At 39.9% G+C, this 13711-nt stretch overlaps 1 protein-coding gene across 2 annotated transcripts in view; it reads left to right on the forward strand.

The window, feature by feature from the left end:
• PEX1 (peroxisomal biogenesis factor 1) overlaps positions 1–13711 on the forward strand; it is an 831513-nt gene that overhangs the window by 158744 nt on the left and 659058 nt on the right. For both annotated transcript variants that reach the window (XM_085631051.1, XM_085631052.1), the window contains exons 4-5: positions 3545–3659; positions 3766–4535. In XM_085631051.1, the coding sequence (XP_085487177.1) occupies positions 3545–3659; positions 3766–4535 (885 nt within the window). The remainder of the gene's footprint in view (positions 1–3544; positions 3660–3765; positions 4536–13711) is intronic.

Here is a 13711-nt window from a genome sequence, read left to right on the forward strand (position 1 = left end):
TGCAATCATCCGGACCCAACACTAGGCGGCGATCTATGCACAGATATGAATGTCAGCAGCCCTACATGCCAAGAACAGATGCATACTGGTAAGTAGCATATTCAATTCTGTACATTATATAAGGAGGAGATCTGTCCTAATCAAGAGCTCATTTAGGCGTGGTTAAGTAAGTTACAACTGCCAAGTTAACAATTGTGACTCAGGCGACACTTGAGGCCCCCATAACTAAGGAAGAAATCCGTCTAAGCCTGGTCAAAAGCGCGAATGGCAAGGCTGCGGGTATGGATGCCCTCACAAATGAAGTCTATAAACTACTGATAGAGGAACGGATTCCGATTTTGGAAAACTTGTTTAACTCAATATATAGACTGGGGGATGCATCCATAAACCTTGGAAGGAGGCCACAATAGTTCTCATTTTGAAACCCTCTTAAGGACCCCAGCAGGGCTGATTCCTATTGATCAATCTCCCTGCTAAATGCAGATTATAAAGTTTTTAGGAGTATTTTAGAGGGGAGATTGGCTAAGTGTGCTCCTCAGCTGATACTCAGACCAAAAGGGCTTCATTCCTGAGAGGCGAATACAGGAGCAGACTCAACAGCCTATTGGCACAATAGATCTTGCTAAAAAAAAAAACGCTCTGCTCCCTTGCCCGTGGTTGCTATGGATGCAGCCAAGGCCTTTGACCGAGTCTGTGGGGTGTTTTTCATTGAGGTTATGAGTGCAATGGGGTTTGGCACATGTTTTGTCATATACACTTCAGTCATTGTATGAGGGGTCATTGGCCAAGATCCTTCTAAATGGTATATTGTCACCCAGTTTCAGTATATCTAGAGGGACATGACTGGGTTGCCCTCATTCACCCATATTGTCCATATTGTTTGATTTTTTTTATATATATATATATATACATATACATACACACACATATATACATACACCCCGCTGGTCCAACTTTTGAGATTAGACGCTTTGATAGCCCCCTTTAGCACTCCTCCTTATAGCAGTAAAGTTGCGTTATACGCTGACGATTTATTGATCTATACATCAGACCCTGCTACAACCGTTCCGAGGTTAGATCACCTTCTAGCGGAATTTGGCACCCTATCAGGATACTCAGCAAATACCTCTAAAACTGAGGTAATGTGTTGGAAAATGGGGTGGGAGAGTGAGCCCCAGTTTTAGATATCTGGGGATTCTAATCGTGGATGAGGTAGACAAAATCTCCCAGATTAATTTACAAAGGGTTGCTAAAGAAATCGACTGGTTACTTGCCAGATGGAAAAATCTCCCATTAACTATATTTGGGCAGGTCAATTTGATAAAAATGGTAATTCTTCCCAAATTGACTTATCTCTTCAATGCCATCCCCCTTGCGTTTCCAAAATTAGGAATTGACAAAATTCAGGGAAAAGTTGTCCGCTTTATCTGGGCCTATAAGGGCTAGGTTGGCCTGGATAAATCTTAGACACAGGCTTGATAAGGGAGTGCTGGCTTTGCCTGACTTTACCTTGTATTGTGCAGCATTTCAATTTAAGAATGTCTGGATGCTGCTGGGGAACCCAGATGATTCCACATGGGGGAAGCTCCTTGGGGCTATGGTGAGACAGTTCAGTGCAGAGGGATTTCTTTAAAAGTTTGGTGCACCTAGATTTGTTGCAGTAGTCTGATTAAAAGTATTGATATCTGCACTAAATGTTTGGTATAAGATCAGGAAAATGTGGGGTTTAGGATATTATTCAGATCTGGTCCCAATCTGGGATTCCCCAGGTACCTCATTATGCCTCAAGGATAGCTTTAGTCTTCCGCTAAGGGGGGTGGATATCATATTTTCAGCTGACTTGACAGCAGAGTGGTTGCATCCATGAGAAGTTTTAAAGGCAATAACTAGAAATAACCTGTCCAAGTTTACATTTATCCAACTTTCCTCTTGGTTTGTGGTATCAAAACATGAGATAAGGGGTGCCTGGGAGCTAGAGTTTTTTCTCCATGACACAGGACCAAAGAGTAAGGAGGTTGCAAGGTGGTATGAGAAGTTTCTGGAGGTTGAGTAGAAGATGCTACCACCCCCCTCCCCCGACCTTATTTGCAGCTTTCAGGAGATAGATCTTAAACCGCTTTGGGATAATTCCCTGAGGCTCCTGTACTCCATTGTCAAACCAGCAAACTTGAAGAGGAATCAGTTCTTTACTATTAATCAACTCTACTGGACACCATTCAAAATTGCAGAGTTTGCCCCCCAGCCGCCTCCTCAGTGTTATAGGTGTGGTTATGTGGAAGCCAATGACATACATATTTTCTCCCAATGCCCCAGGTTAAGAGAATGCTAGGAAGGAATAGAATTACTCTTGAAAGATATTTTTGATGTGGAGGTTAGTTTGAATCCTTTGCTCATTTTTTTCGGAGTCTACGAGACAACAAACAGCCTTCTGAGGCGACCACAGAGAGGGCTGCTGTTCTATTTGATATTAATTACCAGAAGAGAAATCTGTATGAAATGGAGAGATCCCATACCCCCAAAAGTAGAAGATTGGATTAAGGCGGCTGTTAGGGTACGGCAGTTAGATTTGGGCTCATAAAAGTCCCGTCCAGCAGTCATATGGTCTGACTTTTCAAATTGGTGCTGTTCTTTGGGAACAGATGTCACATTCCAATGATTACACTATGGCACCGATAGAGGTGAAGGCCCTGTATGGTGTCAGGACCTTGGGCGACTGCAGTGACTGCATGGTGGATGGATTGATTGAGCGGTCTGAGAGTTGCAGACGCCTCTGGTGATATATGAGGAATAAAAAAAAAAAGTACATTTAAAAGGCTTTGAAAAGTCCGTTGTATGGCACATTTTTACAACTCCCATACCCCAGACAAAAGGTTTAGAGCATGTTGAGCGACAAGAATCGTTTGTGCTACTCTTCTAGCAGCTCAGAAGTACGAAGCTAAGATCTTGTCCAATAGAAGGTGCTGGTGGGAATGCAAAGCAAGAAACAGCTAGCATTTCTGAAAGTTGGTATGTACTGCTTGAACTGCAAGAAGCACATTAGTCGTGGTGAGCAAACAATGGCACCCATCCAGATTAATCAATGATCACTTATCGCAAACAATAATTCATTCCTCTTTTGTTTCTGGTTCATAAAGCATCCTACCTGCTTTTTTATGTTTTCACAATGTAATTAAAACAACATGCCCAACTCTGCCGTTTTCAGTGCATCTAATGTTAACTGGTTGAGATGCTCTGTAAGGGTTTAAAGTATACTTAAAAATATATTTGCCTGTAGTTTTCCAGTGTGCATTTAAACTGCATAGGGGATCCCAGCCATTTAGGTATATTCATGTCCAGATTAAAAGTTGAATTGGCTTGTGACATTGATTATTTAATATTAGCGCAGGGTCTGGGATCAGTGCCCAGCTTAAAGCTCTGAGTTCAACAGAAAGCCATACACAAGTGAAGGCACCAATTACTATGAACGCCAGAATCTGTTCTTTTTGTACACTTTTTGTACACTTGTGTGAATTGCATTTTAATAAAAATCTAATTTTCTTTTCAGGAGCTACATGCGTTATCGCTTGAAAGGCTTATTTTAGATCAGATCCGAATAGTGTATACAGGTGGAATATTTCCTGTTTGGATTGAGCAACATACTTGCATTTTTATTAAAATTGGTAAGTGGTGTGATGCATATACTGTCCAATTACTAAGAATTTTTAGATGCTACGCGAATCCTGGCATTTCAAGTGGAATCAAGTTAATGTGTCCTTGTTATTGCAGGCGAGCTTCAGCCAGCGGCCCCCTATGGAAGGCTCGAGGCTCTAACAGAACTTTTGGTGACTCCAAAAACGCGCCTACCAGAAGGGGACTTGCGGCAGTCCTCCCATCAATCTGACGCTTTGCGTGAACGCCTGAGTAAAAATAATACAGATTCAGAACAAGCGCACATGGCACAATGTACAAATGAGCCTTATCCCCATTTGGGTGCAGATGGACAGAATATTTCCAACCAAAGAGATGGAACAGATGTAAATACTCTCCCAAGCATCTGGGGCTTGATAGGTAGCATATTCTCTGGACGCTCGGAGAGGACACTGCAAAGTCCATTGGGCAATAATGAGGTGACTCCATTTGAAATGACATCCCTGAGCCTTATTCATCTTGATGCAGTGTTCAGAGTGTTTAAGTGCCGGTCTCACATCCGACAGAGCATATCTTCTTTACCAACTGAGTATGATCTGTTCAACTCTGTTCACGTGTTTCCGTGGCACATAGAGCCAGCACATTTACAGCCGCCTGTGACGGTGACTTTCGGTAAGATGACCAAGCTGCTTTCTCCACGGCAACAGCAGGAAAAGTCAAAGCAGGACTTAGCTGAGAAGAAAAAGCAAAATGCCTCGCTCCAAGGCAATAACCATTCTGACCAAAATGGCAGGCAGAAGGCTAGCCACACCTCCACGGTGAAGATAGTGTGGCACGGATTTGAAGACCTGAAGGATGACATAAATTACAGCGCCAGAAATGGAGCTATGCATGTTGGACATGCCTGGGTTAGTGGCCATGAAGTAAAATATATTCCAGTTTTATGTATATCAAAGCACTTTACTTTTGACATGACAGATGAAACTATGGTAAAAAAATATTGCTAAGATTGCATGCAATTCACAAAAGTCATAACCATAAAGAAACATGTAGAAAATGGCAGAGGTTACCTGTGGTGAGAGGAGGTTCAACAGTGAAGGGTAGTTGCTTTTTCCACTTTCTCTATAGTGAAATTGGTATATGATAGGGCACAGATAACTCCCAACATTATACGGTACCAGAAAAAGGATAGTTACATTTGCTATAAATATGCTTCAAAAACACATACTAAAGGCGTAACAAGGATATTTATCCCACTTGTGGCTCTGAGGCCCTTTGTATAGGCAATGGTACTTGACCTGTGAATCTCTCAGAAGTTGTTGCCCGTTTTCTTCCTAATAATGGTGTCTTAAATGCATGGGGCAGGTCCATCCCCTTAACTCTTTTCCTCACAGTGACTACCCAAATCAGGCAGACTAAAGGTGGTGTTGGCAGGCGACAATCAGGCAAACTCTTGTGGTGTTTACTTTATAGTGTCTCCACTCTGTCTGCTTGGTGCGTTACGGGTGGACAGAAACATTACTTAAATGGTCAACAGAATACCTGATAAATATTATAAGAAAAGGGAACCACTCACAGTGCACTTTCACATTAACTAACCTTCACATCACATCAAAGGTACCTTTCCATAGACCGAGAAACGGCATATGGTGATATTTGAATAAAGCCAATTATGAGCACAAGCTGAATTTCCGAGAGTAGAGAGAAATGATTAATGCAGTTGTCCATTGTGTCAGAAAGGTCTAACGGAATGAGGACGGAAGAAAGCTTATTAAGACGAAAATAAATGATTACCGTCTCTAGACCTCCGCTGTACTGATGACTATCTTGGTTTCAGAAAAAAGCTAAAAACGTGGCTTTTTCTAAAATGATTATTCTATTTCTGCCTTACGCAACCTAGGTTTCATAGCTTGCCACAGCGCTGTGATATCCCCTCCAAGATGAGTGTCCTGCTTTTCAAAAATCCAAAATAAAATGAATGAATGAAGGAAGTAAATTGTACCATACACCAGAGTAGGTTCAGTGTAATATTCATCTTAAAAGCTAGATTGTGGGTGAGAAGACATTACTTGTATGAACAAATGAAGATACCTGTATAAAGACAGTCCATTCAAGAATATCGGAAAGAAAAGGAAGTAAAGAAATAGGTCAAAAATTGGAAAGATCATCAGGATTCAAGGGTGGTTTTTTAAGCAGTTATTACACCAAGGAGGTATTATTTATTTTGCATTTTGGAAAGAGTAGAATGAGTCAGTAGAAATGCATTTCCACTCTGCAGACCTAAGATTGGCCAGTTTAATTACGTTGTTTCCCCTGTCCGATGGAAGAGGCTGTTCCTCTTCTGAGAGTTTAACATTTGTGTTGCATTCCAATAAATAAAGTGACCATTTATAAAATAGGATTTTGCTATAATACGTGGATCCCAAATTTTGAATTGCCTTGACATAATTTTTGCCACTTTTCAAAATAACTTGCAAGGACTGGGGCGATGCAACCATATGATGAGTATGCTTCCCACAGTCGAGAGAACTGAACGTGTCTCCTTAGTTTGCACCTGAAATAGGCCATGGTCATGCATGCCTGATTGCCATGGTACCAAACACTGGTACTTTGAGACAAGTGTTTTGGAGCTTAGACCTTAGTCCACCAAGTCCAGAGTGAGAGAAAATGTAATCAAGACAGGAAGTGTTTCTTCAAGCACTGAGACACCAAGACCTTGTATCTGAAGTTGCTGACCAGGAAACGAACATGAGCATTTAAGTTGCCACTACACATTGGCTTTTGGAAAATCAAGTATATGACTTTATAATATGCCAAAAGGATTTTTCCCCCAACGGCCAGTGCTCTGTTCTACTTGACGTAATTTGCGGCAGTTGCCGTGCAGAATATGTAATTTGCAGAAAGAATCTATGTGCAAAACAAAGTAAATACAAAAATGGATGTCCACACAGCCCATTATTGCTGGCTTTTTCAGATACCATTTGCACCAGCAAGCACTCGAAAGCCATTTGGCTACCACAAAACTAAACGGCCAAGGTTAATTTTCTCATTGTCACCAACCTCTGCCACATGTTAGCCAAATCATGTCATAGCCAGGTTAGGTCCCAGAGCCTTTATCTGCAAACCACATTAGACAACACCAAGATCATTTTCTTGCATACTACTATTTACAGTAATGGGACCGAAGGAGAAAGTCTTCATGTAGCACCATAGCTCTATGCCCTATTTAATATTTATTTTGTTAATTATTTAAAGGCTTTTATAGTGCACGTAGTAGGATGTAGAGAATTTGAGCACTTTGCATAACACCACAAATTCATGACACGGGTAGTTGCGTTCAAAGAGCAAAGTTAACGGGCACTATAAGTGACAGGGAAACAATATAAGCATAAAGTACACATTAAAGCATCTTAGTAGAGATGATCATCATATCCTTGTACCAGGTCCTGGCACCAGGAAGATTCCTCAGGGGTAAGCTAAGATCAGGGGTAACCGATCTAAATTAGGGTGGAATCGGGGAAGAATTGAAAAGGAGCAAGGCTTTGACCTAATTTTTGAAGGCTGGTAAAGATGCTAGAGTTCGGGTTTCAGGTGGGATTGAATTCCAAAGGTGTGTGTATTATTGTATCCTAATATTCTGCAGTTTCTAGTTAATATAGGTGTATATTTTAAAATGTTGCCTGTGGAACTTATTTTGCATTTTGTGTTAACAACGTCTTCCATCACTTCCTGCAGGTTTTAGCTCTAAACTCGATTATGCGATCAAAAAGAGAGGGGCTTCTTTATGGGAATACATCTTGCCACTGATTGAGTCTTTACTGTTTAGTGTGTTTGATTTGTCCCTAATCTTATGTATTTTAGGATGTCTGGTTTTGGTAAGAGCAATGGGTTTTATGCTGAACCAACTTCTGTCTTCTGCATGAAATCCCTCTGAGACGTTTTTGTGGCAAGCCTCCTTCACTCACACAGTGACGCAGATGGAGAAGGCAAATAGGCGGTGAAGGTCTTGTCATGGTCTTCAGTTTCTGTTGTGAAAAACTTCAGAGCAGCACACACTGGCATTTCAATTGTTTTTGCAGCTATTTTGTGCAGCAAATCTTATATGCCTTTGGTGTCTTTTTCCATACTTATCTTTGCTACCAGTGTCAGTTCACTTTGCTTTTCCACTGATTCTGTTTGAAATGAAACCAGAGCTCAGCGATCACAGCCTGGAGATGCCCATGGACATTTTAGCCTTTCAACTCCCTTTATGTTCTACATTGTCCCCGCTCTTTAGTTTAAGCAATACATTTTGTCCACTCATTCTGTATTGTAGACCTCTAAACAAGTCTTCCCGTTTTGCAGTACTGCTCACTGGAAGCATAGTCTGGTAACTAACATCACTCTATTCTTTAATACATGTAGACCTTTTTGTCTGATGTTGGCAACCTTCTAAAGCAGAAGTACATTTTTAATTTCAAACTTATTTTCATAATCCTTCTTTTGCGCAAAGTATTTATTGTGCCTCCCTGAACCATTTATACTTTAAATCCAGCAGCTGCCTACCCATCAGTTATGAAGCCCAGTTCTGTACATCCCTGAGGTAAGGGGACAATGTTTACAGTATGTTAGTGAGAGGTGATAGAAAGGATTTACAAGCCCCTTTTCGCTACAGGAGAATCACAGCTTTTTTGATACTCTTGCAATAACTTTACTTGTAGCTTATGAGGTTCTGCTAGCCTTCAGAAGTCGCAACAAGTCTCTGATGGATTTTGATGCCACTGCCTGGTCCATGTCTACGTTTCATTTCTGACTCTATAGTCGTCCAAGCACTCTAGAGATGAAAATGTGACACTTAATTATTTCATTAAGCCACTTCTCCCTTATATTTATTTTTTATTTTTATGTACAAAAGATTGTCCAAGAAATCCACGGCAAACCTTTCATACATGGCATTAAATTAATAGCACAGGGTCCAGTGTTACAATGATTTCTACTTGCAACAATATATATTGTTAACAGAAGAAGCAGGATTAGAGTGACTGCAAGGCATATGATTAAGCGTCTTGGAATGTACCAAAATGGAAAAAAGGATTCAACATAAAATGATATCAGAATACACACAACTTAACTCTTATGACACCAAATAATTCTCTGAATCGAACTCTTTACCAATGAAACTACTAGCTAATATAGTTGTTACCCAGCCAGAGAGCTACAAAAGGTATATCCTGTCGAGCTAGGACCCAAATAGAAATATGCATGCAAGCACATGACTGAACCTGAAACCTAAATAGATAAAAAGGACTGCATTCTGGAAGCGTTTGGCTCCCAAACCAGTGTTAACTGACCATGCCACAAATATCCAGGAATTGAGATCACCAAAGGGAAATGTTGGGCTGATCAACCTACAGCTATGCTTTTACCCGACATCACATAGCAATTATATCCATAAAGGATATTATACCAACCTATTATTGTGGTATCTCAGGTGAGCAATAACAGAGAAATTGGCAACCTTGCAGTGAAACCCACATTATGAGCATAGCTTTTGAAAGATTGCCATATATACGATAGAAGCAAAGAGGCATTCATAAAGCTTTTTAGTCTTTGCGAGATACTTTAGACAGAAGCCCATGACATCCTGTGTGGTGCAGAAGAATGGCCAGGAGACTTTTAAATGCCTTCTTTGCTTCCAATAGGATCATCCTGAACGCTTTCCTAGTGCCTCTTCCACATGAAATTCGGCAGTCACCAGGTTAGTAGGGGTGGTAGGATCTCTGCATGGTATGCAACCATGCTGCATAGGGTTCAACCCGCCTGCTTAGCCTAAGAACCAGATGTTTATCTATTACTTTAGGAAAGATTTTATAGTCGATTGATGAGAGAGGTGGGTAGATGGGAAGAGCATAGTTTAGAATTCTTATTCTTTTAAAAACAAAATCGAAATATGTTTCATGCCATGATGGAGGTACTTTGTTACTGTTTTCAAAACACTGAAAAAAAGTTGGCAAAACTGTAGAAAGTATCTTGAAAAATACTTTGTAGAATTCAGATGGGATAATGTGCGGACACGATGCTTTATCCGATGATAGGGATAAGATCGCTCTTTCTCCCTTTACATCTACGGAAGAATCCCAAATTATTTTCTCTTGTTCAGTAAAAACTGTTGTGGCTTTAAATATTAAAAATAGTCAAGACGCTATGTTTTGACATTACATTTTTGTATAAATGGATTGAAAAACTTTATTATCCCGCCACAATATATCCTGCCCCTTGGGAGTTTAAAAAAAATATAAACATGATTCCAATTGTTTCTTTCTTAAACTTGATTGACAAAATGCATCCATCCCTTTTTCTATTTTCAAAGATTTTGGCTTGATGGTTCAGAAAAGCTTTAGCTGCCTTATCAGAAATTACTTTTTCGAAGAGCTTTCTTCGAACAACCACTAATCTCTGATGACTAAGAACCATCTGAGAGTGATGTACCCCCTGACAAATAGCTACAGTGTGATCAAACTCTAATTGGCATAAAAGATTGTGCAATCCCTCAATTTATATCTGAGGTTATATCCCTCTGGATCATAAAGCCTAGAGTGCCCCCACCCCCCGAACTACTACCTTCACAGCGTCCCAAATTATACTAAGGGTAGCAGAGCCAGCAGTGTGAGTGAAAAAATAAAGAAAGGTTGCAGCCATATATCCTTTAAATTGTGCATCAATTAGGAGGGCTCTGTTGAATGTACACTGCCTAGCTGTTAGTTTAATGTGAAATGTAGAGTGCTATGGGGGTTATAATCAAAGATTATATGTGGAAATAAGTGAGTAGCGACATATGGAGTTTGCATTTGGTTAACCCAACTGATGTCCGTTCTAAAATATTGCTTGTGAGCAGCTGATTAGTATGTGTTGCCAGGTAAAGTGTGTTAACAGTGGTGCCAGCTATCCACTAGCCCAAGAGTTTCCATAAGATGTAATGCATCAGCATAACTTGAGCAGTTGAAAGAAACAATTGAGAGATCTAAAGTGAAATTCATATTGCCGCATCCTGCCGCCAGGATTGGTACACCTCTAGTTGGGTTAGGACCTGTGGTGGAGCCCATGTCCTGATTACCAAATGCACATAGCTGATTAATTTCTGTTTATGCTAAATGAATATCCTAAAGACGGACAATACCTGCCTTCATCTAGTACACCTCTGATTTAATATTATGTGTTTTTGATAATGATCGGAGTCAATTGACATTCCAGGACAAAATGGAGACACTTCTGCCATTAAAATCCTTTATTATTATTTAGTTTTATATAGCGCAAATTAGACGCAAGGATATCGGGTATCTATTGTAAAGGTATCCCTGCTGCTGTATACTGGAATTCTTTCTGTTTTTTTTAATGCAAATCACACACCCTTCCTTCCTCGTTCTTCTCCAAAGTAATTGAACCTCTCCTGCATCCCCATTCCAGTTCCTTCCTTTTGGGTATGAACGGCATGAGCAGCCGTGTCACTCCATCTACACCATTCCCCGTGGATGTTTTGCCAGGACAAAGGAAAAGCTCCAGAGGGGTCACCTAAAGCCTCGTTACCCTGAAGTTTTATGTACTAGATGCACTGAAATTAGGAAAACATTAACCAGTCCCTCCCCTTTGCCACATGAAATCAGAAAAAATGGGGAAAATGAATACAAATGGCATTTAGGCTCTACTCTACATCCGACAAGGACCTCTTTGCCCATTGCTCCAAAAGTTCACTAGTCAATGGGTACAGATGTGCACTAATACCTACTGTTTTGATAAACATCTTTGAGGTTTGCAGGTTCTTGCAAAGAAGCTTGCACCCCTGCCGACTGTAGTGGTGTATTGAATGGACATAGAGGACACAGACGTTCCACAGTAGCACGGTCGAAGTCTGATCAGACAAAAAACAGAAAATACACAAAACCGACTTGGGTTATTCGGATAAGCAATCTGATATGAAAGTTGCCCAAAAATGAAATTATTGGCATAAATCAGAATGCCATGTGGGTGCTCTAAATATTTCTTCACTTTGTATTTCTTTTTAAGTTTGAGTTTATTGAAACCATAAAGACATTACAGCATGTAATAAAAAATCAGTAAGAAAACATAAATAACCATAATAAATAGAATGCAAAGTATACTGGTTACAATAAACATAGCGTCCTAGAATAAAAAGAACTCAAGACATAAATCCAATAATGAAGAAAAGCATTGCATGTAATTAAAACACTGATCTAAGTATAATTATATAATCGTATAAGTGTAATAGTTAAAACAGCATTAAATGTTCGATAAGAAAACAACGAAATAAAAACTCAAGGTGGTTTACGGGCATCATCCGACATTGTCACAAGAGGAGTAGCTGAGGTATTGGAGATGGCGGAAGCAGATAAATAGGTAGAAAGAGGGAGCCACAGCAAATCTCTTTTAATTGCTAATGATACAGGGGTAACATAACTAGTATCAAGTCTATGATGAAAGCAGAGGGCATTCCACCAGGCTCTATAAGTAATTTTATCTTCATGTTTCCAATTGGAAGTAATTAAATGTAAGGCTACGGCAAGTAATAAGTCAATTAACTGAAAATGTGTTGGGGATTGAGGCCAAAAAGGGGATAAAGAACCTAGGAAAATATTTGGGAGGGAGAAGGGGACCTTCGTGTTAAATATTTTATTAACTTGAGACCAAACTAAATGTCAACATTTATTAATATTGGGGCATTCAAATAACATGTGTTTCAGATCAGCCCTTAAACAGGGACAAGGCCAGCATTGTGATGAGGTATTAGAGGAAAAGGAGGCTAAACTTGTTGGTGAATATAGTGAACGTTGATATACAAAATAAAGGGTTTGAGTAGTGTTAGCCGCTCGTGAGGTTTTGTGGATCTTTAACCATAATTTATCCCATAAAGAAGTAGACCAACATTGCGATAAGTCCCTTTCCCACGCCAATTCAACCTTCGTTTTGCATCTTGCCGAAGAAGACAATAAACATTTGTAAATGGAAGATGCAGAAGGGGAGGTATCTAATAAGGGAAATAATGTAGAACATGCCAAAGGGAGGTCAGGGGAGGATGGAAGCGAAGAGAGATATTGATGAAGATAGGGGAGTAGAAAATCATATTGCTTCTTGAAAGAGTTAGGAAGGGCAAAGGTAGCCTTAAGATCCGAGAAAGACAAGGGAGTGTTATCAGATAGGAGTTGAGAAATCCATACCAGTCCTTTAGAGTGCCATGCTTTCCAGTAGAAAGTTCTATTCCTAATGCGTAACAGTTTATTGTGCCATATGGATTGTTGAGAAAAAGTGAAATAAGCGAAGGGTAGGAGGATGGGAGAAGAGGGACCAAAAGCTTATGCGTGTAAGAGACTACAGAATGGCGTAAAGCAGAGGAATTAGCAGAGAGAGCAAGAGATTCTAGAAAGCTAAAGGGGGAAAAGAAGAATTTTTCTATGCGTAACCAAATCGGAGGATAGGTAGGGGAGTCAGAAGAAAGCCAAGAAGAAGCTTGTTTCAGTGAAAACGCGTAATGATAAGATTTAAAGTCAGGAAATTTAAGTCCGCCATTTGACTTATCCTTCTTAAGAGTGGATAAAGCTATACGAGAAGGTTTACCCTTCCAAAGAAATTTTAATAAAATGTGATCCAATCTCTTAAAATAATAATCTGGGATATGTACAGGAATCATAGTAAGAGAATATAAAATAAGGGGAGCAAGCATCATCTTAATAGAATCTAATCTACCCCACCAAGAGAGAAAAAGAGGATGCCATTTAACAATTGAGTCATTTAAGTTTTTTAGTAAGAGAGTCAAAATTCTGTTTTAAAGTTTCCGGAATAGTTGGGAGAACCATAATCCTAAATATTTCAATTTCGAGGATTGCCAGGAAAAAACAGTTTGAATAAAGTAGTGTTTGAGACATAGGACATTAAGGGGCAGGACTTCACACTTATCCCGATTTAGGCGGTACCCTGATAATTTTGAAAACGCATCCACCTGAGAGAAAAAAGAGGGAAGAGTAGTGTCTGGGTTGGAACAATATAAAAGAATATAATCTGCGTAAACAGACATTTTGACCTGGTGGGTGCCCAA

The sequence above is a fragment of the Triturus cristatus genome, chromosome 10 (genome assembly GCF_964204655.1).
Source record: "Triturus cristatus chromosome 10, aTriCri1.1, whole genome shotgun sequence".
NCBI lineage: Eukaryota > Metazoa > Chordata > Amphibia > Caudata > Salamandridae > Triturus > Triturus cristatus.